General features: G+C 38.2%; 1 protein-coding gene across 1 annotated transcript in view; it reads right to left on the bottom strand.

The window, feature by feature from the left end:
• Window positions 1–8,556: 8,556 nt before the first annotated feature.
• The window catches only part of SIM1 (SIM bHLH transcription factor 1), a 46,324-nt gene continuing 32,268 nt past the window's right edge, over window positions 8,557–22,612 (bottom strand). Inside the window, exons 9-11 of the mRNA XM_041414886.1 lie at window positions 20,991–21,156; window positions 11,934–12,339; window positions 8,557–9,287 (exon numbers count right to left, since the gene is read on the bottom strand). Of these exons, the coding sequence (XP_041270820.1) occupies window positions 8,557–9,287; window positions 11,934–12,339; window positions 20,991–21,156 (1,303 nt within the window). The remainder of the gene's footprint in view (window positions 9,288–11,933; window positions 12,340–20,990; window positions 21,157–22,612) is intronic.

Below are 22,612 nucleotides of genomic sequence, written 5' to 3'. Positions count from 1 at the left end.
TGTTAAAAATGCATAAATGAAAAATAGTTATGAGATGAAGAGCAATAATGAACATTTAATCATTTGTATGTAATTTAATGCGCATTTAGAAAATAACCCAATTTTTAAGTTTCCCTCCCAGATGCATCTGGTTGTACCTTTTGTTGTCATTTTCAAATACAGGTGTATGTCCTCTGGTCTCAGTTTTCATCTTTACCTTCTGTTTGCAGGCCAGAAGTGATGACATTTTGCAATGTAGCTAAAGTAGCTTGCGTATTTGGTATGCTGAAGGCATCTATCGTCTTTTGTCTGTAGATTTTCTGAAAAGTTCATCACCTCCATTCCCTCAACCAGTAGCTTTCTTGTAGCAGAACTAATGCCTGAGAGAAAAAGATTGCAGGGTCCTCAGAATGACATTGACACCAGCTGCATGAAGGAGGGGAAGAGAAAAGGGAGAGCAAGTAATGGAAACTGTTGCCAGATAGCCATTTTCCTCATCAAAAGCAACACACAATTTTCTGGATCAAGAGGAGAAGCTAGAGCTGAGCAAGCTAGACCAGGGCTTGGGGCAGAAGGGAGGAAAGGGAAATAAAACAGATAATTCCCATGAAAGACAAAAACAAGATGATAGACTGGGGAGAAAGGCAATGGCAGACTGTGGCAGAGAGAGGTGTCTGCAAGGAGGAGAAATCTTGGTAATGGTGGAGTCGAGCTCTTTCTGTGTACACCTGGCCTAGGGGCCACAGTCCAGGATGCTGCATGCATAAGCCATGTAATCTGTCAGGTTTTGTGGTGTGGTGGATAGCCCCTTTTACTCACACAGGCACGCAGCAGGCTATTTGTGACCTTCTGACAGTCAGAGGAGCTGTATCAAATGAAATTGCTGATGCTGAAGCCTCTGATGGCCACCATATGTGGATAGAGGAAGTTCCTGATGGTATTGCACACTTTTATTACAATGGCCATGACAGCAGATTTCCTCAGTGCAGCAGAATTTGCCAATGAGCATTGAAATCAAGAGTGAATAGACACCAGTGGGCAATAGCTACCTTCAGGCAACAGAAAAGAGACTAAGGAGCAGGCATGGAAGTGGCAGGACTTGAAATACACAGAGATGAAGATGACACTCAGATTTGTTGCAGTGCTTGACATGGAGAAACTAGGACTGCTCTTGTCCTAGGGAGGACAGTGTGGTCTCATGACTCCCTGTGGATCTTAGTGTGGGCTTCAAAGAGAGAGAGGTAGGCTAAAAAAGGACATTTCTGAAACCCTGCACCTATGAAGTGAGACTGAGAGAGAGAGAGGAAAGAGAGAGAGAAAGAGAGAGAGGAAAGAAAGAAAAGAAAGAGAAAGAAAGAAAGAAAGAAAGAGAAAGAAAGAAAGAAAGAAAGAGAAAGAAAGAAAGAAAGAAAGAGAAAGAAAGAAAGAAAGAAAGAGAAAGAAAGAAAGAAAGAAAGAGAAAGAAAGAAAGAAAGAAAGAGAAAGAAAGAAAGAAAGAAAGAAAGACGAAAGACAGACACTGGGCATGTTTTGCACTGCTAAACAGCATAGTAATGCCATTTCCTGCCTGCATAAGAACCAGGACCAAAATTCAGGCCAAGGAGAGGGGAAGTGCCTAAATTAGCCCATAGGAAATGCCAACATTGTGAATGCAGTTTAAACTTCTAACTCAATGCTGCAGACTATTCCCCAGTCCCCAGGTGTGTCTCTTAGAACCAAGTGCCTACATCCATCCAGGAAGAAAGGGCTGGTGACAAAACCGTATCTCCATTTTATGCATTTAATTTACCTAAGACTCAAAACTGACTCTTCTGTGCATCACAGCCCTGATGCTCATGTATTTGTTCTGTCTTGTGAGTGGGAAATATGTGGTCAAGCCCTTTCTCTCCAGAGAAAGCTGCTCTCTCACCTGACCATAGCACCAGTGTCACTCTCTGAGACCATCCGTCTTGCATTTGTTCCGTGCAGGGAAGAGACTCAGTGACAGTGTCGGAAAGGACAGGGTTTGATGGCACAGAAACTGGCCTAGAAAGTAAGAGCTGTGACTTAGAACTCGAGCCCAGAAGGACCTAAACCCCAGAGCAGGCAAGGGTTACAGCAGCTCAGATGCTACACCTTGGCTCCAGTTGCTCTGGGTTGATTGAGATATGCAAGCACAAGCCCCCAGGTCATAGCCAGCTCTCTGGCCTGAGGGCGATTCAACAGAACTTCTCACCTATTCCTGTGCCAGAACACTGCCCTCTGAGTACACTGTTTTAGGCACCTAATGGGCATCATGCTCCAAGTCAGCAAGCTGATTTACCTGAGGCACAAGGGTACCTCAGGATGGCTTCAAAAAATAAGACAAAAATTATTCTCAAATAGATAATTAATCTTAATTAAGTTCTTCCTTATAGAATAGTATTTGAGCAGATTGAGGCATCTTGAATGAGGTAGCAGTATGTTATCAGCATCTCTTCATAGCTGATAAACTCCATTCAAGATTCAGGGAGCATTTAGGATTCAAAGTAACCAAAACAAATTACTTTACCCTGTCCCCTCCCAGTACTAATAAAATATTCTCATTAATTAAAGTAGATTCCTGAAAATGTATACTATATAGGACAATCCTTAGTTCAAAAATCTAGAAAAACAGACAAAAAATTGCATATTGGCAGCTATATTTTAAACAAACAAAAAAAAATCTTCACATAATAAATACATCTTATGCACATTAACTTCAAATTTACTTCAGAAAGCTATTTACAATATAAATAATTATAAATGGGAACACTTTGCAAGATATTGTAGACATAACTAAATTATACTTTCTACATTACATTCCAAAGGAAAACTACAGATGTTATGCTACAATGTCACTAGACCCTTTACATTGCAAAGCATGGTATTTGAAACACTGGCAATCTGTGTCTTTTTGTCCTTAAATGTAACCATTGGTTTAAAGCAAACATTAAATTCTTCATCATGTCTCAAGTGCCTTCTTTTTGTTTCATTAGTATATTTTATGAATTGAAATATTTACCTTGGGAAAAAGTTGCAGTGCCCTAAACACACTTTTTCTCATAGACTTTATTTCCTTAGAGTGTAAAGGTGCCAACATTTTGTATTGTGTGAAAACAGATTGTTTCTTGCACTTTGAAACTTCCCGATGTATTTGTTTCAGTAGCTGAAAAGGAAAATAATAAATGCAGTCCAAATTGCAATAAATAAAAATGTTTACAATGACATTTGGAATCCTAGAACAATAGGAAAGATTGAGAAATTTGTGTGAGAGGGGGATTAAATATGGAATGCAACCAGAGAAAAAATCTTTTTTCATCCTGCATTTGATCTTTCCTTTCAAATGCAGCTTTATAGGTGAAGTCATAAATTAACTCTTTTCAAAAAGGGATATATTCCTAAAAAGTTAGAGCCAGATTTATCTACAGAACTCTTGTACACATAAGCTAAATGCCACAGTGAGGTTTAACCTCACAGGATTTTTTTTTCATTAATAAATGCCCTAAGGAAATGTGAAATGGAATCACACTAGCGCTCTCACTGTTCTGAACAGAGGGCTATTTCATTTTTCTGGTCTTCAAAATAACAGCTAAATCCTCAGCTATACCCTAGAAAACTTTCAAAACACCAAACTGAAGGGTTACAGAAATCTGGGGTTTTTTTAATTTGCTTTTTTGTTGTTGTTTTTGGGGTTGGTTTGGGGTTTGTTTTTTGGGTTTTGGGTTCTTGGTTTTTTTTTGCTTCTCAGTGCACACAGCTGAAATATTTAACCATCAATACTAACTGCAAATAAAATAGTTTATGCTCCACACTGTGGAGCTATCTGGAGTTAAGCCAGTATACCTACAGGAAAGCATGTTCATCCACCATTGTTCCTAATAACAAAGCCTGTATTGCCTTAAGGCTCTTAGGTGCTTTAAGTAAACTTGCAACTCAAGGAAAGAGCAGGGCCTGAATCCTTGTGCTGCCAGACATTAACTATAGCCACCTTAAAATAGACATAGCCAGGTCTAATCCTGGAACTGTGTGCTGTAATCCCCATTACATGCAGGTTTGTATGCAGAAGGTCTGAAACCAACGCGTATGCCACAGCTTTGTTCCATGACCAAAAGGTTATCTGACCTTTGGAACAGCCAGGCTGATTTTCTGGGGTGGCTGCGTCTTTTCCAGAAATAATATGCCACCTTTTATTTTTTCCAACTCACTCAGCATGCTCACATAAATGAACATATGGTGGTTAACATACTTAGAGACATTAATGAATAAATGCTGCATGTGTAGAGACAAAAATGAGATTCAGATAACAGTGATTAAAGGACTTTAAAAGAGCAGAATTTCGCTGTGTAACCCACAGCAGCATTGCAGACAGATCAACAAAAGCCATTTTTAAAGCTTAAGAAATACTTTAGGGGCTCTTCAGCTGGGAGGGATGCACGCATTTTTTCAGAACATAAATAACCTCTTTTATAGAAACACAGCCATTAGAGTTATTATCTTCCACAAATCCATACTCACATCTTGAGATTTAAGGAAAAAATAATTACAAAACAACCCTCAAACCCTCAATTATCAGAAGTCAGCTTTCCTCCCCTTGCACAGGCTAAGTAGTACCTTACTCCACAAATATTCCCATTTGAATAAATGGAACAAGTTGCTGAGTAAGGTTCTTCTTTCAGTTTAAGAATTGCTTTGCAAATTTGTCCAAAATCACAAACTCTATGCCCATGGGGTGAGATTTCATATAAAGACTGGAGGGTTTTTTATTTCCTTAAACAAAAAGAGATGTACTAAGATTGTAATGCACAAAAACCATAATGCACCATCCACTGACATCAATAAGAAATGGTTTGATAGAGCTGTGGCCACTCTGTATTTGCAGTAGTTGCAAAATATTAATTTTGTGTTAATAGCAAACCAGTATAATATTAGAGAAATGAGGCAATACAGCAATTTATATTGTTTCTATTCCAAAACACAACATACATACCTTATTTAAAATTATAACCTTTAGCTAATGTGATACATTTGAAACTTATTTGCTTCAAATGCCTTGCATTTTTCAATTTTGCAAGATATTTCTACCCATCTGATTTGGAAAAGGGAGAAACATAAAAAAAGAGATTATATCCTTGAAGGATACTAAATGAAAATTTGAATTACATAAATATGTAATGGAAAAAATAAGCTTTATACCATATTGAAAAGCACATGTAATATGAGCTGCAGTGATATTATATGCTATAATTAAGATTGCAGACTTGCTTTCATGTAGCATGATGCATGCAGAGTCTATGTTTGCAAAACTCAAGCCTTTCTGTCAATTAAGAAGAAATTCCTGGCTATCTAAAGAAGCAGGATAGCAAACAAGCTGACAAAAGACATCCATCTCCAGCATACTGTTTTGAAGTGCTAAGGACTGCCAGTTGCTGGAATCCCATGAGGAGAGAGAGCTTTAGCCTTTGCTTGTAGCACAACGTGGCTGCATGTAAAGACATCTCTACTGATTTATTCCGTTCATTACGGAATAATTTATTTTTTTTCAGTGCATTTTTTGCCTTTGTAGTGGACTAGAACTATTGAAAACAGGAATAAATAACTACAGTCTTGGGATCACCGTAAATAAGGTTAGGGGACTTTTATTGCATAGCACACAGGCCTTTTTTCCTAGGTGAAGTCATGCAGCATCTTATGCTGTGCCTGTTGGTCTCACAAAAGGTGAGAGGCACTTTTCAAAGGTGCCTGTCAGAATGCAAATGCACCAGTCACCAAAGTGTGGTTTCCTGGTTACTTGTGACCATCAGACCACAGCCAGGGAACTGCAGCTGGTCTGCAGAACTCCGTTGCCTCCTAACTAAAAGCTTGGTAGCAAGAGTGCCTCGTGATCCCAAGAGATTTGAGTGCTGAGAAAACCCCATTCATTCAAACAGTTTAGGAGACTCTTTTGTAAAACAAAGTAATATTGACACTTAGGCGTGGTTTTACATGTACTGGTAGGGATAGTATGATACCATGTACCTCTATTCTAATTCGCTTTGCAAATTGTATTTCAATACCGTAAAATGAGACTCCAAGTACAAGTTTATTCATATTATTCATAGGAACAAGTGAAATAAATATGTATCCAGAACTAAATTTATCAAAAATACTTTCTTATTCCTATGCTTTAGGAATATATACAATTGTTGGGCTGAAAGAAGTCCGTTTTGGTCCATTTCTTCCTCTGAGTTAACAGCTATCAATGTTTTTCTTCCCCTCAATTATTTGCCTTGTTGTTATCTTAAAACAAACAAATAAAAAAAAATCTCTATCTGCTTCTCTTTTTGACCTTCATTATCCATTTGGCAATGAGTCAACTTCTAAACTTCTTGCCAAATAATTTTGTTCTCATTTTGCCTTTGCTATCATTCAGTGCCCTGCCTCTCATTTCTGCCTCTAGTTCAAGTAGTTTTAGACCATTATTTATCTCTCCTCTGTGCAGAGTTTGGTGCACATTGGTGACATTACCCCTTACTTCTTTCCCTTACAAAGATGACAGACCCGGTTTATTTAAAGCTTTTATTAGATCTTTCAGTCTCTTTATCTTTTGCTGAGCTCTGCTCCACCTTTTTTGTTACGAGGTTTAGATAATAAAGACCAGACTGTGTTGTTCTCCCTTGTGTTCAACGTGCATTTCACCAGGAGCGATCACACTGCAGTCAACAAAGGTTGCTTATGGAGTAAGGTACTACTCAATTCAAGATTCACAATCTGCTTTGGAGTGATCAGGACTATACACAGTATTCCAAGTTCAGAGAGGTAATTTCCTCTGCTTTCAAGTATGTCTCTACTTACGTGGTTTATAATGTTATTATTTAGCTTTTGCTTCTGATTATTTTTATTTGGAAACAGTATTTTTAACCCACCCATAGCATGCTGGTTTATATTTAGTCCCATTGATGACTCAGTCCCATATGTTGAGCTTCTGAATGTTACAAATTAAGATAGTCTTAGAGCTAATCTCATTTTAGTAACCACCTCAGGTTCCCTTTCCTCTACATTGGCATAAGATGGAGCAGTGGTCCGTCCTGTTGCAGTCAACTTTGGGATCATATAAATGCCATACAAAAAAGGACAGGTCTAGCAATTGTGACTACAAATGCCCTATTTTACATTTTTAGCATATGTTTGCATTTATTCTTTTCCAATTAATCAGTCTCTTTGTTCATGTGGTTATTAAAAATTTTTAAAAAGTTCCTCTGCCTCTTTTGATGTCTTGTATAACTCCAGGACAGGCCTTGATAATACCAGCATTCTTAATACAATTTAATTCCTTGGAACACTGATTTCCCTCTACTTTTGTTATGTACATATGGCTGATTTTAATATCCATAATATTTTCTGATTTTCATTAAATTATCTGCTGCAATCAAGCAGAGAATTTATATTTCTTTATCAAGGTCATGCCTGTTACTTCACTGTGTTTCAGACAGAGTAGTTATGATACTCTATACTCTCTTAATTTACTCCAAAACGCTATCAGAAGTTAGACAAACTGCCAAAGAGTTTTTGCCTATTCATGGCTCATGTATTTTTACATTTATGCAACTGCATTTGTATTTTACAGCAATATTTCTATGATTCTATTTAGTTCCTTCTGTATTTTAAATTAATTCTTAATTATTCAGCCACTTTCCCTTATTTTATAATTATTACTAAATGGCATACATAGCTACAGGGTTAAGTGTTTACCTTGGACCACTCCTAATTCCAGTCTATTCTCCCTGTTTCTCCAGGGAATTTTCTTACGTTTCACTCCACTAACCACCATGGGCAACCTTTCAAAAACATGAGAACCATCTCCCGTCTCTACTGCAAGACAAGAAAGCCCTTTGCGTTTCTCAATGCTACAGTGAGAACACCCCTCTCGTTTTAATACAGTAGAGGTAAACATTTGAACATACTAATCATAAGGACTCTTTTCAAATCAAGCATATGTAAATAGCTGTGTTTGTGAGTACACAAGGACATAACAATTTCAGGAGTTCTCTCTTCTTTCTCCCATTTTTGATTTTATATTGGTCAGCCACGGATGCTTTATACCATACAGCAGCATAACATACTTGGCCTTTGGGGAGTAAACAAATCACCAGAAGTACACATTTTGGTGTGTATTTTGAAGAAACACATCCCAACTTCCTGTGTAAAAAGAATACATAGCAGTTCTGCTGCCTGGTACCTACGCAGTTCAGAAGATCTGCCTTTGGCAGTGTTTCCAAACAACACCTCTTACACAATGTGGATAAACTGCTCTGCCACAAGTACTCACTGCCTGAACCTCTTCTATCCTTCTCAGCATGCATGGCAACAACTTTGCATTTAGCTTCGTTTACTCTAACCCTGCATGCCAGTGCATTTGTTTTTTTTTTTCTTAAGTAATGTGTTTTAACTAACTTATCCCCCCAAACCTTAGGTTCTTCTTTCTAGTGCACTGTGGTATGGGAAATGCTGGTAAGGACAAGGGCATGAAAACATAGAATATCTTCCAATCAGAGCTCAAAGGTTATTTTTTAAAGCGCAAAAATTTTTAGAAAAAAAGTGTCAGCTTCCATTGGTTATTATAACAGATGTTCCCTTGTGTCCTTGTGCTGGATCTTGCTGCATCCTTAAGTGAGAAGTCACATCAAAGTGGGATCCATTACAGCCTAGTGAATAGTTTCTAATTGTTTCAGTGTCATAGAGATGCTCCAGGGCATATCCAGTTAGTGTGTAAGCATGCTTATCAAAGTACTGCCTGTGGGAGCTGTAATAATTTGGAGAGGCTGCTGGGTGGTCTCCTTGGGTTTGATGAGGGGACATGTCTGAATGCAGGTAGTCTTTAGCAAGTACCAAACTAGATTTTGATATTCGATCAGAACTGGGGCTGCTTATCCTAGACAGTGTTGTGGGGCTGTTGTCGTAGTCATTTTCATGTGGGCTCATAATCTTTCCATCTCGCTGCTGGATGTGTTCACAAGGAGGAGTGCTGGCAACTGTTGGGACGCGGCAGACGTCCGCTGCCAGCTGCTGCTGAGGGTAGCTTGCGAAACAGATAGCGTGCTTCTTCCCTGTGCCGTTAATGGAGACCAGTGGGTCAGGAGTGGTTTTCCGCAGCTGTAGCCTGTTTTCTTCTTCTTTAATCATTTGCTGGGTAGCTCTTATGAGAGTTTCAATTTTGCTGGGCTCATGCGGACTGTTCTGATACTGCTCGGTACGGTATCGGTCTCCTGACTCGCTGGCAGAGCCAGGATCGGGTGAGCTAACAACACTGTCCTCATCCCAGTGTCCTCTTCCTAGGAAAGAGAGAAAGGAGACAAGCACTGAGGTTTAAGTGATCTTGAAGAACATGTAATCTGAACCTCATTTCAGACACAGAAAATCAAGTCAGGGGTGAGTCGTAACAGTCACCCAAAATGACCCCTTGCTTTTCAGTGACAAACTCTAGTTTCCAGTGTCTCCACTTGAAACAAGTAACTCAGCTGAAAATATGCAGAGATCTAAGCACCTCAACACAGGTATCTGGTGCCACCTGATACACTCTTGGGTAGCCAAGTACCTGCATAAGCCCTGCAGGTATTGGAGAACTTGAAAGCAACTCTGTCTTTTGGAGCAGGTAGAGGCCAGGCAGGGTATCCTAGGGCATGTCAAAGTGCCTTCAATGCCAGTGTTCAGACCCCTGGCCCCTTTCTACCTCATTGCATCAACAAGGTCCGAGTGAATTTGGGGCATGGTAAAAATAAAAATCTCAGGGAATTACAAATGTACAACATTCCAGACTTTCCAGGAGCTAAAACAGAGACAGCATTGGGAAATGTCTTGTAGTTATGTAGAGACTTTAGACAGGATACACAACAATAAATAACCACAAGTAATGAAGGAATTCTTCTTCAAAGCTCTCATAGCTCTTAGACAGGAACACTGTAAAAATGTGATGTCATATCCCCATGCATAAATATTTTCTTTTGAAATGGGAAAATATTATTACATTCTTACCTCTCTTTAAAAAATAAGGCCAATATACATATCAGAGAAGGTGTTCAGCTTACAAGTAGCTGAAAGGATGAAATCATATCTGTCAGTCCTCACCAGGAATAGAGTGGCCCCAAAACCTGAACGGTTAACATTATGATATAGGGCTTGATTTGCTGAGATGCATTCCTGAAGGAGGGCCTGTGTGGGACTTGCACATTTTACTTATCAACACCTCTGCCTTGGCATACATAAAGTCCTCTTTGGGGATGGAGCACTTTGTGTTGGCTGAGAGTGCTCTTCAAAGCAAACCCATTTTCGGAGTAACACATGAAGTTTCCCCAGTTTTGTGTTGGGTCAAGGCATGCAGATATGTTTGGGATGCAGACCAATGCCACTGCATTGCAGAGTTCACTAGACAAATCAGTAATGGGCTTCTGCAAGAACAATATCCTGCCGCTGCTGTAGAACTACTGCACTGTGGAGTATCATGGGCATGAACTTATTCTTCACATCCTCTTAAGAGCTGGACCCAAAATGCCAGGACTAGTCAGGTTTTTCCCCCAAAGCTACACACAGACTGAAGAACTACTGAAAAATGTAACTCTTGATACAAAAAAAAAACCCAAAACCAAAAAACCTGCAACACCTGAAATTACAGCAAAGCCAAACAACACAATAAAACCAAATCATATTATCCATTTGGGTTAATTATTCCCCATAGAGGTATGGAATTAATATCTAACACTCTTCTGTCTGTACCTTGGTATGATATTTCTATGTTCAGCAAGAACTATCATGCATGAAATTTGCCAGAAAATTATCATAATTTGCTAGATTCTCTTTTTTTTCTTAGAAGAAAAAGCTAGAAAAACACAAATAAGGCAGAAGAATAGAACAGACACAAAGAAGGACGCATGTTTTCACAGGAAAAGTGGAGAACAGTCCTCATCAGCAAAATTTTCTGGATTTTTCTCTGGTTGTATTTCCTGGAACTTATTATTTAATAATTTTTTCTAATCTCAACATAATTTTCATCAGATTGGAGCAAAACATAACAGGTATTTTTGTTTACAAAGCCTTGTTCTGCAGATCAACGGAATAGTACTAATTTAATGTGCTTTTATGAGTTCTTTAGAGGTAACATTTGTTTTGGTAGACTCTTTTGTGGAAAAACTTTTTTTTTTATGTTGCATCCATCCTTAAAACCTTGAATTCTGACTTTAGGGCCCGTTACTGTCTTCCAAGACTAAGCCTATAATTTTAAAATCAAGGACCTTTGGACCTGTCCAACCCAGTATCAGGCTTTCACTGTGGTTTTTTTATTAACTTCAGCATCTGAAAATGTGCTAATGCACTGAGTTGCAACCTGTCAGAAACTAAACAAAATTTCAGGCTTAGTGCTGAAAGGATGGAGAGATTTAAATTGGCTAAAAAATATCACTGAGGGTAAATGTCTGAAACTAAAAAAACTGCTTATTTCAATAGCCAACTTTAAATAAACATCAAATCATACAGAATCTAGTAATAACCAGTAGGGAAAAAAGTCCCTCAGAGAACAATTTCTCCAACAGCTTTCAAGAGTTTTTAATATCTAGCTTAGATTTACCTATAATTTTTTGCTAAATATATTCTATCTTAAATGTCTTGATCCTAAGTCTAATAAAAACCACTTTTCTATCAAGTGGATTATTTTGTTTATATTTTTAAGATCATGCTTAAAATCTCCTCAGTCACGTTTCCACCTTAATTTCACAATGAAAATACAGCAAAACTATATTTTGCTTGATATAACCCAGACTATAAAACTCAACTTGAATTTCAAGTATTCCTCATCTCCGTAGACGAGATGACAAGAACATACATCAAAAGCACCTCATTTTCCATCTTTCTCATAAACAGCTGGATGTTTCTGTCGTATTGCTTTAGCTGAGATGGTGTCGCTTCTGCAAATCCTTGTTATGTCTTACCATGAATCCTGTGCACTGACGTTATGTGGGGCATACTGTTCTCATACGCTTCTCTGCTCTCAGGGGACGACTTAGTCAGAGGCAGCGCGGAGCGAGAGCCCCACCAGCTCTCCCTTCCTGGCTGCGGCGTGCCAAGGAAATACCGGCCAGCTTCGCATCTGCCTCCTTCGCAGGCCTGAGTGTGGAAATGCCTGTCATCAGCCAGCCTGGAGTGGTCGAGTGCAAAACCGTAGCAGAGCGCACTGCGGTCTGAGTACTGTCTGTAGGCACAGGAGACGTCGTGGTGCTGGGAGCTCGCTCTATCCGCGGGCTCCAGGAGCTGCGGAGAAGCCGTATCGGTCAGGGGGCTCCCACCCCACTGGCTCTCGTGGTCAGACTCGGATCTCTCCGTGTGAAATCCAGAATACTGCAAAACAGGAGAAGCGGCATGGGAATTACCACACCTGGGTGAAATCTGCAAGTAACTGCACTGGGAAGGCAGACTGTGTATGTGACAGTGTGTTTTTTGCGAGCGTGTCTGCACCTTCTGATTGGGCTCCTGGTCCTTTCCTGTACAACACTCTGTAATGAGCTCGCAGATGACAGGACAGACCTCATGAAAATCTAAAACATCCCATGTCGGCCCTTAACAGCCATCTCCTTTATGATGTGTAATATTAGGCTCAGAAACATCAATGTTGCAATTCAATATATTTTTAGTATGTCCAGGTTTTTCTTGTTGCTTTGAAAGCTGTGCTTATGCTCAGCCAAGGTGCTCCAATGCACTTCAGCAAAACACTTCCAAAAGGGACTGAAATAACACTGCTCCTGGAGCATTCTCACATGTCAAATTGAAACCGAATGTATTTGAAGGATTTTTTCTAAGGGTTCACTCTCTTTTTCTCATATTTTGTTTGTTTATATTTTTTTTCTTACTTGGAGCGGTATCTTTGAACTTCTTTCCTCTTATTAGGAGGGAAAAGTTGACACCACCATCAAATTTGAAAGGTAAAGCTCTAAAGTGATGGCAGATAGGTAGGAAGATAAAAATCCTAGCTCTATTGCAATATGGGAACAAGGAAAATCCAGAAACTATTTTCCAGTAAAGGTGACTGCTAACCAAAGCAGGCAGAGTCAGCATTGTTCACCCTCACTAAAGCAGGGCACTCCCAACACAGAAAAGCAACTAGTAGGTTGCTGGAAAATTAGTCAGGACAGGAACCTGAGCATTTGTTTAGAGAGAAGTAAGGGTTAAGTTAAATGTCACAGGTCTCTAGATATTCATAATGAATGCTTCCAACTTTTAAATACCTTTTGGGAAAGGAAAAGAATGTTTATTAAACCTCCTAGGATTTAGCTATCTCATTTTTAAATCTTTTTATTTATTGGAACTGTCAAACTTCACGGAACATTTTTAAATCAATTTCACCCATGATTATGGGCTGGGATGAGACCAAAGCTGTACATGCTCACCTCTTCAGCACTGCACACTCATGTCACAAATCAATGTATTACAACATGAAACCTTGGAATTCTCCCATTCCATCACTCACCTTCCATATGCCCGCTCTGCCTTTTCTTTTAATAGGCCTAACATAAGGTTACCTTCCTTTTCATTAGATTAAGTTGCTATGAAACTCCTCATTATCAGCCAGGATCAAGGTTTTATGCACTTACCAATCGAAAGTACTTACCAGATGTTTGACTTGGAGAAACCTAAACCATGTGTGCAACATCAGTGGAGTTTTTGGCATTTAATTGGGCATTGCTTCAGTATTCCAGTTTATATTTGTGAATACTATTTAGGTTGTGAACACGATAGATTACTTAAAGGAAACAGAGAAAGGGCCATGGCTTTGAGGAAGGCAATTATATTTTGTTATTAGTTGTCAGAAGAAAACCCATAGGCAACAAGCCTACCAGAATACACAGAGGAGGTCAGAAAGTTAGTGCCACGATACTCATCACAAAGGTTTAGAGATGAAAGGAGAAAACATGAATTTTCATGAAGGTTAGATAGTTACAGAGCCACAAAAGAGCTCTTTTAAATGCCACTAACTCAACATACACTAACTAGGAACTTTATTCAGTCACCACAGTGTTATTGTCAACAAATGGAGCATCTGTCTCTTCTATTATCCTTTCAGACCTAACATCTACAAACTGCTTAATCACAAAGACATCTTCATAAATAACAGCTGAATTACTGTAAGTTTTCCTGCAAAAAATGTGTAGATAAAATTAAGTTTCCAATAAAAAATAGAAATTATTAACAAGATTAACAGCTAGTAAATCTTATCTAGAAATAAAAAAAAAGAAAATTACATTTTAATCTGTTTTTAATTTTAGAACTGTTTTAATGCTCTTTTTGAATTTGACTTGTATAAACCAGATTTTTTTAATTTTAAAAGTTAAGCAGAAATATTATACAGCATAAGCCTAAGTGCAAATATAGAAAAGTCAAGAGTTCATTTATTTTCTTATTAAAAATAAAACTCTTAGTATGTATTTCTTTCATGAGAAGGACAAGGAAAATTAATTTCCAATAATATTATAATGAAATTTCTTTTTTGGATTATTTATGATGATAATAAATCCCAGAGAATCCTTCAAACTGAAAACTCTTAATTTCCTGCCCTATCTCTACTAGGTATTCTTCTATTAGTTCTCTTTTTCTAAGGACACTTCAGTGTCCAACATAGCGTCTCTTGAAGGGAATATTTTCATAGAAAAGTTGTGCAATTTCTGCTTTTATCTTGAACCTAATCACTTTAAGAAAGGGAAATTATCTCATAGGGTTTATACCTAGTGTCTCAGAAATGCACTGTGTGATGTCATATAACCATGTATGAAGACCAACAATACTTGGCCCATCTTCATACTTGATGTGAATGAAGATTACTTGAGATTTTACCAATGGCAAGTGCTAGGCCATGGACAGAATTAAATTAACACAGTCAGTTGCTTGTGGCCCACATTTTCTGCCAAGGTTTGATATGACTGCTTACTCCTAAGATGCAACATAAGCAGACACAGGGCAAAAATATGTCTAATTTCCTTTAAAGCCAGTCACATCTCTATTTGGCATCCTCAGGCTGCCTCCACTGCTGCAGTCCAACCACTGCCTCTTCTGGGAATCTGATGTTGACAGGTGGAGACTTCAAATATGGGCATGTGTGACATGTTGATGGGGGAGAAATGAAAGGGTGATCAAAGATATTGCTTTACTGAAATGGGAGTGGAAACACTATCTCTCAAGTCAGAATTAGGCTCCCATATGTCAAGTGATGAAAGACCATAAAAAATTGAATCAGATTTAATGAAAATTATGGCAAATTAAAATCAGTTGGGTTTTTTTTTCAATGCTAGTCATGTCTCAGCATAAACATTTTATTTTCTATTAATTTCTGCTCTCTGATTTCTATCAGGAGTCAGAAGGCAAAAACTAGTTTATAACTTTTGGGTTTTTTGACAAAATTTAATCAGTAGATAGTGATAAAGAACTTCAAACTGGCAACATCTGAATTCCCTCTAGGTAATTTCTGAATTGTCATCTGCACAAAAAAAAAAACAAACATAAATTAAATGGTCCTTCAGCTGGTCCTGAATTCAGCTGGTTCACCTGGAAACTGAATTATCACCTCTGAAAATTAGAAATGTCTCCCAGAGTGGTAATCCAGTGTACAGTCAAAGTGAGAGCACACCAGCAGGATTAGCACTGACAAAGAAAAGGTCTGTGGGCCATCACTGATGCATTTTCATTTGAGGAAAAACTTCAGGAGATCTAAAGAGATAAGGAAATAAGGAAATATAAATTCCATGTCTAAGGAAACTTAATTTATGAGAGTCCATGGAAGTGTATTAGGCCAGTAGACAATTTCATATTCCTCGAGTGATTTTCTATTTCCTGCCGTTCCATTCCTACAGGTGTCTCACTGGCCTGAGGACTTGTCCTGTCATGCACAGCAACATCAGCCTGCTCTACACGCCACCCCATATGTTTAAACAACAGATATTATAGATATATAATTTTCTGGCAGCCTACTCAGGTTTTTATCGTTATAAGCATTAAATATATGGTGAAACCCTCACAGAGCCCTCTTTTCCATGGAAAACTTTCACTACATCAGCATTAACAGCTTTTCTCTTGATTTGTGTCTGAACCATGAGGAAAAAAACCATCACAGATGCAGGCTGCATTGTACTAAGAACATATGCATGATTTAAATCACTTTTATCTTACATTTTACTAATGTAATCCTGAAATGAAAAATATGCTCTTTTCGCATTCACTATTATAGGCACAACAGATGGTGAAAGGCTTAGATTAAAGTAATACAGCATGTCCATTAAAATAACCCCCACTGCTGGTGACTCTTCACCAGACCAGGAGTAATGTTTACTATAAAAAGAGGAGTTTGCTTTGCTTTTGAACACAGTAAAAGTTGCCAAAGCTTTAGGCTACAGGAAGAAATTAAAACAAAACAAAAGCCAGGCTGACTAGAATTCTGCCTGATTCTGTTATCTTTATTCCATTCTGTGATATACCCAAATAGAGATGGGTTGCAGAATTAATCCAAAATATCTATATAAAGGAGATATAAAATCAATATATCTCTGAAATCTGATGCATTAATATATACACCCATATACCTACCTGTTAATATATACCTATACCTACATCCAACAGATCTTGGGTACATCCTTACTTTCACGTGTGCTTTCATGAGCAACATACATATACACACACACACACATATATATATATACACATATATATATATGCATATATATACACACACACACATACATATACATATATACACACATATACATACATATATGTATATGTATATACATATATATATAAAATCTTTATCCAAGAACTAAGATGAGATATGAAACAATAACCACATATCCAGATCTCACCATGAAACATTTCCACGGCAGGCACACAACAAGCAAGTTAAACATTTTTTTATACAGTCATCATTAATGGGACATTAAACTCCAAAGCAGTTCAGATGATCATAATAAAAATGTTTTTCCAGTCTTACTGCTATTGCCTGCATATGGAATAAATGAGGTCCTGGGCTAGTTTTTGGGAACACAAAGGTGCAGGGCTAGATTTTGGGAGGCACTCACAATAATGGTGATGATGATGATGATGGTGGGGAAAGACTACAGGCATCTTTTCACCAACTCATTATTTTTCTGCAAATATTCATCAAACCTTGATCTGCCTGTTTGGTTTTTTCCCCCACCATCTCTTTCAGCTCTGCACCTCTCTGGTGGGACAGGACTAGAAAAGCACTCTTCAAACTCTCTGAGAAAATGCTGCAGCTGGGCCAAAAATTTTGGGTTGCTCTCCTCTCTGCTTGCCTGTCTCCTGCCTGAGGCTGGTTTCACAGAACCCACTAGCCCACTGTACTAACAGCACACAGTGTTAATCACATGCTGACCAATGCCTCCAGTTCAATGAACTCAGTTTCACTTAAGAGTCTGCAAGACCAACATTATGCTATGTATGCTTTTGCATAAGAATTGAGGAGAAAAAACATCAAACTGTGTTAGATGACCAAAACACCCACTTTTTGCCCTAGTAGTAAAGATTCAGCTGAAATCAAGTAGTCTAATTTTCATACTGTTCACATCTTATGTACCTATTTTAGGGACACACAGCTGGCAAGGTGAAGGATTCCCAGTCAGCACCCAATAAAGCATATGATTTTTTTTTTCTCTTCAAGAGAGAAGCAAAGTAAATGGTAAGGGAACAAGAGAAAATGAAAGGGGAGAAAAAAGGAAAAGAAATTATGTACATTTAAAATCTCATAGGTGTCCTTGACTTTAAGAAGAACTTTCTCCACTGCCATTATTTTACTAATAAACTTCCTGCTTCCTTTCCTCACCACAGCTCAGGCTCCTGTGTAAGCCAAAACCCATGACCTTACTCTTCAGCTGTGACTTTTAAGTCACACTCTAATTCTCCTCTACTGACTGGCAAATTACATGGGCAGGAGACTGAGGGACACAGGCTGTACCACCTGCTGCATGTTCTTCACAGCAGCTTCTCTTAGTCTTTCAACAGTTTATTCACTGGTGGAGAAGGATGACAGAGAGGCAAAGCCAAGCTGCCAGCGATACTTGTGGTGATGGGCTGTAATGAATGGCATGACCATTTTTCAAGATATTGGCAACTAATATGGCTGCTTCTTTTTGAATGATGAAATATGTGACTTTAATATCAGGCAGCTGGTAATGAGGATGCAAAATGAAAGTGGAGGCTAAGCACCCTGGGCTTTCAGACTACAATCCCTGATAAACCATAAGTCACAATGCTGCACTGCTCATTCAGTATTTTTCTCTGGAGGCACTCACAATAATGGTGATGATGATGATGATGGTGGGGAAAGACTACAGGCATCTTTTCACCAACTCATTATTTCCTTTTTCTGCAAATATTCATCAAACCTTGATCTGCCTGTTTGGTTTTTTCCCCCACCATCTCTTTCAGCTCTGCACCTCTCTGGTGGGACAGGACTAGAAAAGCACTCTTCAAACTCTCTGAGAAAATGCTGCAGCTGGGCCAAAAATTTTGGGTTGCTCTCCTCTCTGCTTGCCTGTCTCCTGCCTGAGGCTGGTTTCACAGAACCCACTAGCCCACTGTACTAACAGCACACAGTGTTAATCACATGCTGACCAATGCCTCCAGTTCAATGAACTCAGTTTCACTTAAGAGTCTGCAAGACCAACATTATGCTATGTATGCTTTTGCATAAGAATTGAGGAGAAAAAACATCAAACTGTGTTAGATGACTAAAACACCCACTTTTTGCCCTAGTAGTAAAGATTCAGCTGAAATCAAGTAGTATAATTTTCATACTGTTCACATCTTATGTACCTATCTTAGGGACACACAGCTGGCAAGGTGAATGATTCCCAGTCAGCACCCAATAAAGCATATGATTTTTTTTTTCTCTTCAAGAGAGAAGCAAAGTAAATGGTAAGGGAACAAGAGAAAAGGAAAGGGGGGAAAAAAGGAAAAGAAATTATGTACATTTAAAATCTCGTAGGTGTCCTTGACTTTAAGAACTTTCTCCACTGCCATTATTTTACTAATAAACTTCCTGCTTCCTTTCCTCACCACAGCTCAGGCTCCTGTGTAAGCCAAAACCCATGACCTTACTCTTCAGCTGTGACTTTTAAGTCACACTCTAATTCTCCTCTACTGACTGGCAAATTACATGGGCAGGAGACTGAGGGACACAGGCTGTACCACCTGCTGCATGTTCTTCACAGCAGCTTCTCTTAGTCTTTCAACAGTTTATTCACTGGTGGAGAAGGATGACAGAGAGGCAAAGCCAAGCTGCCAGCGATACTTGTGGTGATGGGCTGTAATGAATGGCATGACCATTTTTCAAGATATTGGCAACTAATATGGCTGCTTCTTTTTGAATGATGAAATATGTGACTTTAATATCAGGCAGCTGGTAATGAGGATGCAAAATGAAAGTGGAGGCTAAGCACCCTGGGCTTTCAGACTACAATCCCTGATAAACCATAAGTCACAATGCTGCACTGCTCATTCAGTATTTTTCTCTGGTGACAGAAAGGATGAGGAGGTCATACTTTCAGACATCAGATAGATGTGGAAGGATAACAAGCCTTCAGCTGGGATTGTCCTGCTAGCAAATTAATACTTTGGAAAGGACTGTATAAGGTAAGATGAAATGTAATTACAATAAATCAAAAATAGTCATTAAAACTGAATTTACAATTATTTGTACGCATCTTCCCCAATTCTTTTAAACAGATTGAGTGCAATTTTTACAATAATGTAGTGCATTCAAGAAAAAGGCTTTTTTTAACAACCCACAGAAACAAGTATGAACAAGTGAGCTATAATAACCTATGGCAAATGTTAGATTCTCAAAATTAGGAGTTCATATCTAGTTGCTCAGTTAAATATTTCCTGTGCCAAAAGCAGATGTCATTTAACAGAAATTCTTATCCTTGGTACTTTTGAGAGGAAAAAGAAAGAAAACCAGGAAGTGATGTAGATATTTGGGATCACATTGTACACTCTTGGAGGTCCATTTAGAAAACATTGCACCTGCAGAGAAACTGTAGTTATTAAGGTCATTATCAGTTAATTATTGAGGTTCTTTAAATATACTACTAAATACTGGGCTCTTTAAAAATACATAGTTCTTCTATCTTGCATCTTGAATGCATACATTTATATCCATTTTGTTTATATATCCATTCATATCCTCTTATGTAGAGGCATAAGAGCAGTAGGACTTGTATCATTAGTAAAGATCACAGTTATTCTAACAAACATGTTTTTTGAGGTAAAAGTTTGACAGTGTAAGGATACAAGTGCTGTGACATTGCCTGCAGAAATCGGTTGCATAAATGTATTGTGTAAATTTCAGTTCACAGACCCAATTGAGTCTGGTCCATTCTCCAAGCTGGGACGTGTTCCTTACAACTTAGACTTGAAAACAAAATTTGGGAAATTAAAATCTACTGATGCCAATGACAGCCTCCTACTGTTTTCTTCCTTTCAAAGCTTTACACACAGAAAAGTACACATTTTCTTGTTCCAATTCACCAAGTTGGGTGACTGCTTTCCCTCCTCAATACTCATTCCTCTTGACAACAATTTCAGTATTAACTGCTATCTAATATCTGGCAGCTTTCTAGATTTGTTCGAATTAGTAAAGACCAAGTCAGAAAAAGCAAGATTTCTCAAAAGGCAAAACTCAGTCTTCTCAAACCAAGTATTTCAAAACAAACATTTTCACTTGTCCTTCAGTCCGCTTCTCATTAACTCTGAGCCCTGTGCTGCTATTGTCGTTGATAATGATTTATTATGCATGCTGAAACATAAATGTTTCCAGCTTTTTAGAAGCAGTTTAAAGAACCAAATTCCTGTCTCAAGCTCGTATAACCTGCTGTCCTTTATTCCCTTTGAGTAACACATTCTTTGGCCCATTCCAGTTATTTGGGTAAAGTAGCAGCCAAAATTGAGATATTCAAAAATATTTAACTTAGTTTTTCAAAGACAGCTACCTGTGGGTATGGTGATGTCCTTGATTTTGACTTTGTGCTCGAGAGGCGAGATTTGCTTCCCTTTCTATTATCCGTTATGGTCGGAGCTGAGTTTGCGTATGAGAATGCCGGCTTGGTAGCAGTGACCTGATCCAGAGAGAGCTGTAGTCCTTTATATTCTGTGTCCCTATATGAAAGGCAAAAGTGAAAAACAAACTCACTTCATGTCTTCATGGGAAACATTCCTTTCTTCTTAGTGGGGGGTGGAAACGAAAGATATTTTTAAGAAAAAAGAACAAAAACCATCCAGGGCACACCAGTATACCCCCTAATACATTTATGGAGCATAGCTTACTAAGCAATAACATTATTTTTATACTGAAAATATGATTGCTTTTTGCATCCAGCTGTTACCATCCTGATCTACTTTCTTCAGTAATAAAAAGCAATGGGATGGATATTTCTGAGATTTGTATTACAGATCTACATTGGTCACATAGCTAAGAAGTAAATAGGATACATTTTCCTCACAACTCTTTTAACTGTACAGCTACAAACTTTCCTTGTGTGTGTGTTCACGTGTATGTGGGGTGCACATAACAGCCTAGACAGATGACTACATAAACTGAGCAAAACATTTTTTAATGGATAACACTTGATATCTAAAGTTGTATTTTTCATTTCTTAAGAAGTTTCAGGGAATTGTGTAAATTCTTGTTTTGTTTTGTTTTTTTTTTTCTTTTCTTCTATGGGTCTTATGAGTGTTTATTCATTCATTTTTAGTTTCTTATACCAGTTTACCAGTCAGAGAAAGCAGCTAAATAAATATAAATCTTGTGATTTAAATAGCTTCTCCCTCACTCACAAAATAATAGAGGTTTTCTATGGGGAGCTATATTAAATGTCAGTTTTTGAAGTTTGGCATTAGCTTCTTCAAACTGATGAATACATAAAAGTAAGGAAAACTGGCATGGTTCACAACGTCTTACTAAGCATAATGAGGGCATATGCATTGGACTGCAGTCCTCTGCACACATCTGCATGTCTGCTGATACCCAGGGGAGTAACAAATGAGCTCTCCAGCTTTCATGTAGTCATACGGAACCTATTCTGACAATGATTTATTAAAAGAGAGCAAAGAAAGAGCTTCTTCCTGACCTACCTACCTGGAGGAAAAGAGGAAGGATTCTTTTTTTTTTTTCCCTTTGTGCTATCAGTAGAGAAGCAAGGGATAAGGGGAGAATAATGCTTTTCTTAAGCAGTCAAGGAGACAACATATTCATTCATACATTATCCCATACCCCATCTAAACCTAAAGATTAAAACTTAATGAATTATAGTTAAAATAATTTTTTTTACCTAGCTTTAGCAACAATATCTTGGTCTATAATCACACAAATATTGATGTGCAAGCCATAAGAGTCTAAGGTTTTTTAGAAAGAAACTTCATCACAGCCTAAGCGTATTAGAGCTCAGCACACAGAAATGATTTCAGGTAAAAGTCAGGGGTAGAAGAATAAACTTGCTAAGTCACTGAAAAAAGTGAAATAGGATGAACCATTGAGCAGCCACAGATAAACCTGCATAACCAACAGATTAATTCATCACAGTTCTACAATATTTTTTTCTTTTTCTTCTGATAA

This window comes from Onychostruthus taczanowskii, unplaced genomic scaffold (genome assembly GCF_017590055.1).
Source record: "Onychostruthus taczanowskii isolate IOZ18803 unplaced genomic scaffold, ASM1759005v1 scaffold48, whole genome shotgun sequence".
Lineage (NCBI taxonomy): Eukaryota > Metazoa > Chordata > Aves > Passeriformes > Passeridae > Onychostruthus > Onychostruthus taczanowskii.
Note: the sequence above shows the minus strand (reverse complement) of the source record. Positions and strands in the feature narration are given on the sequence as shown.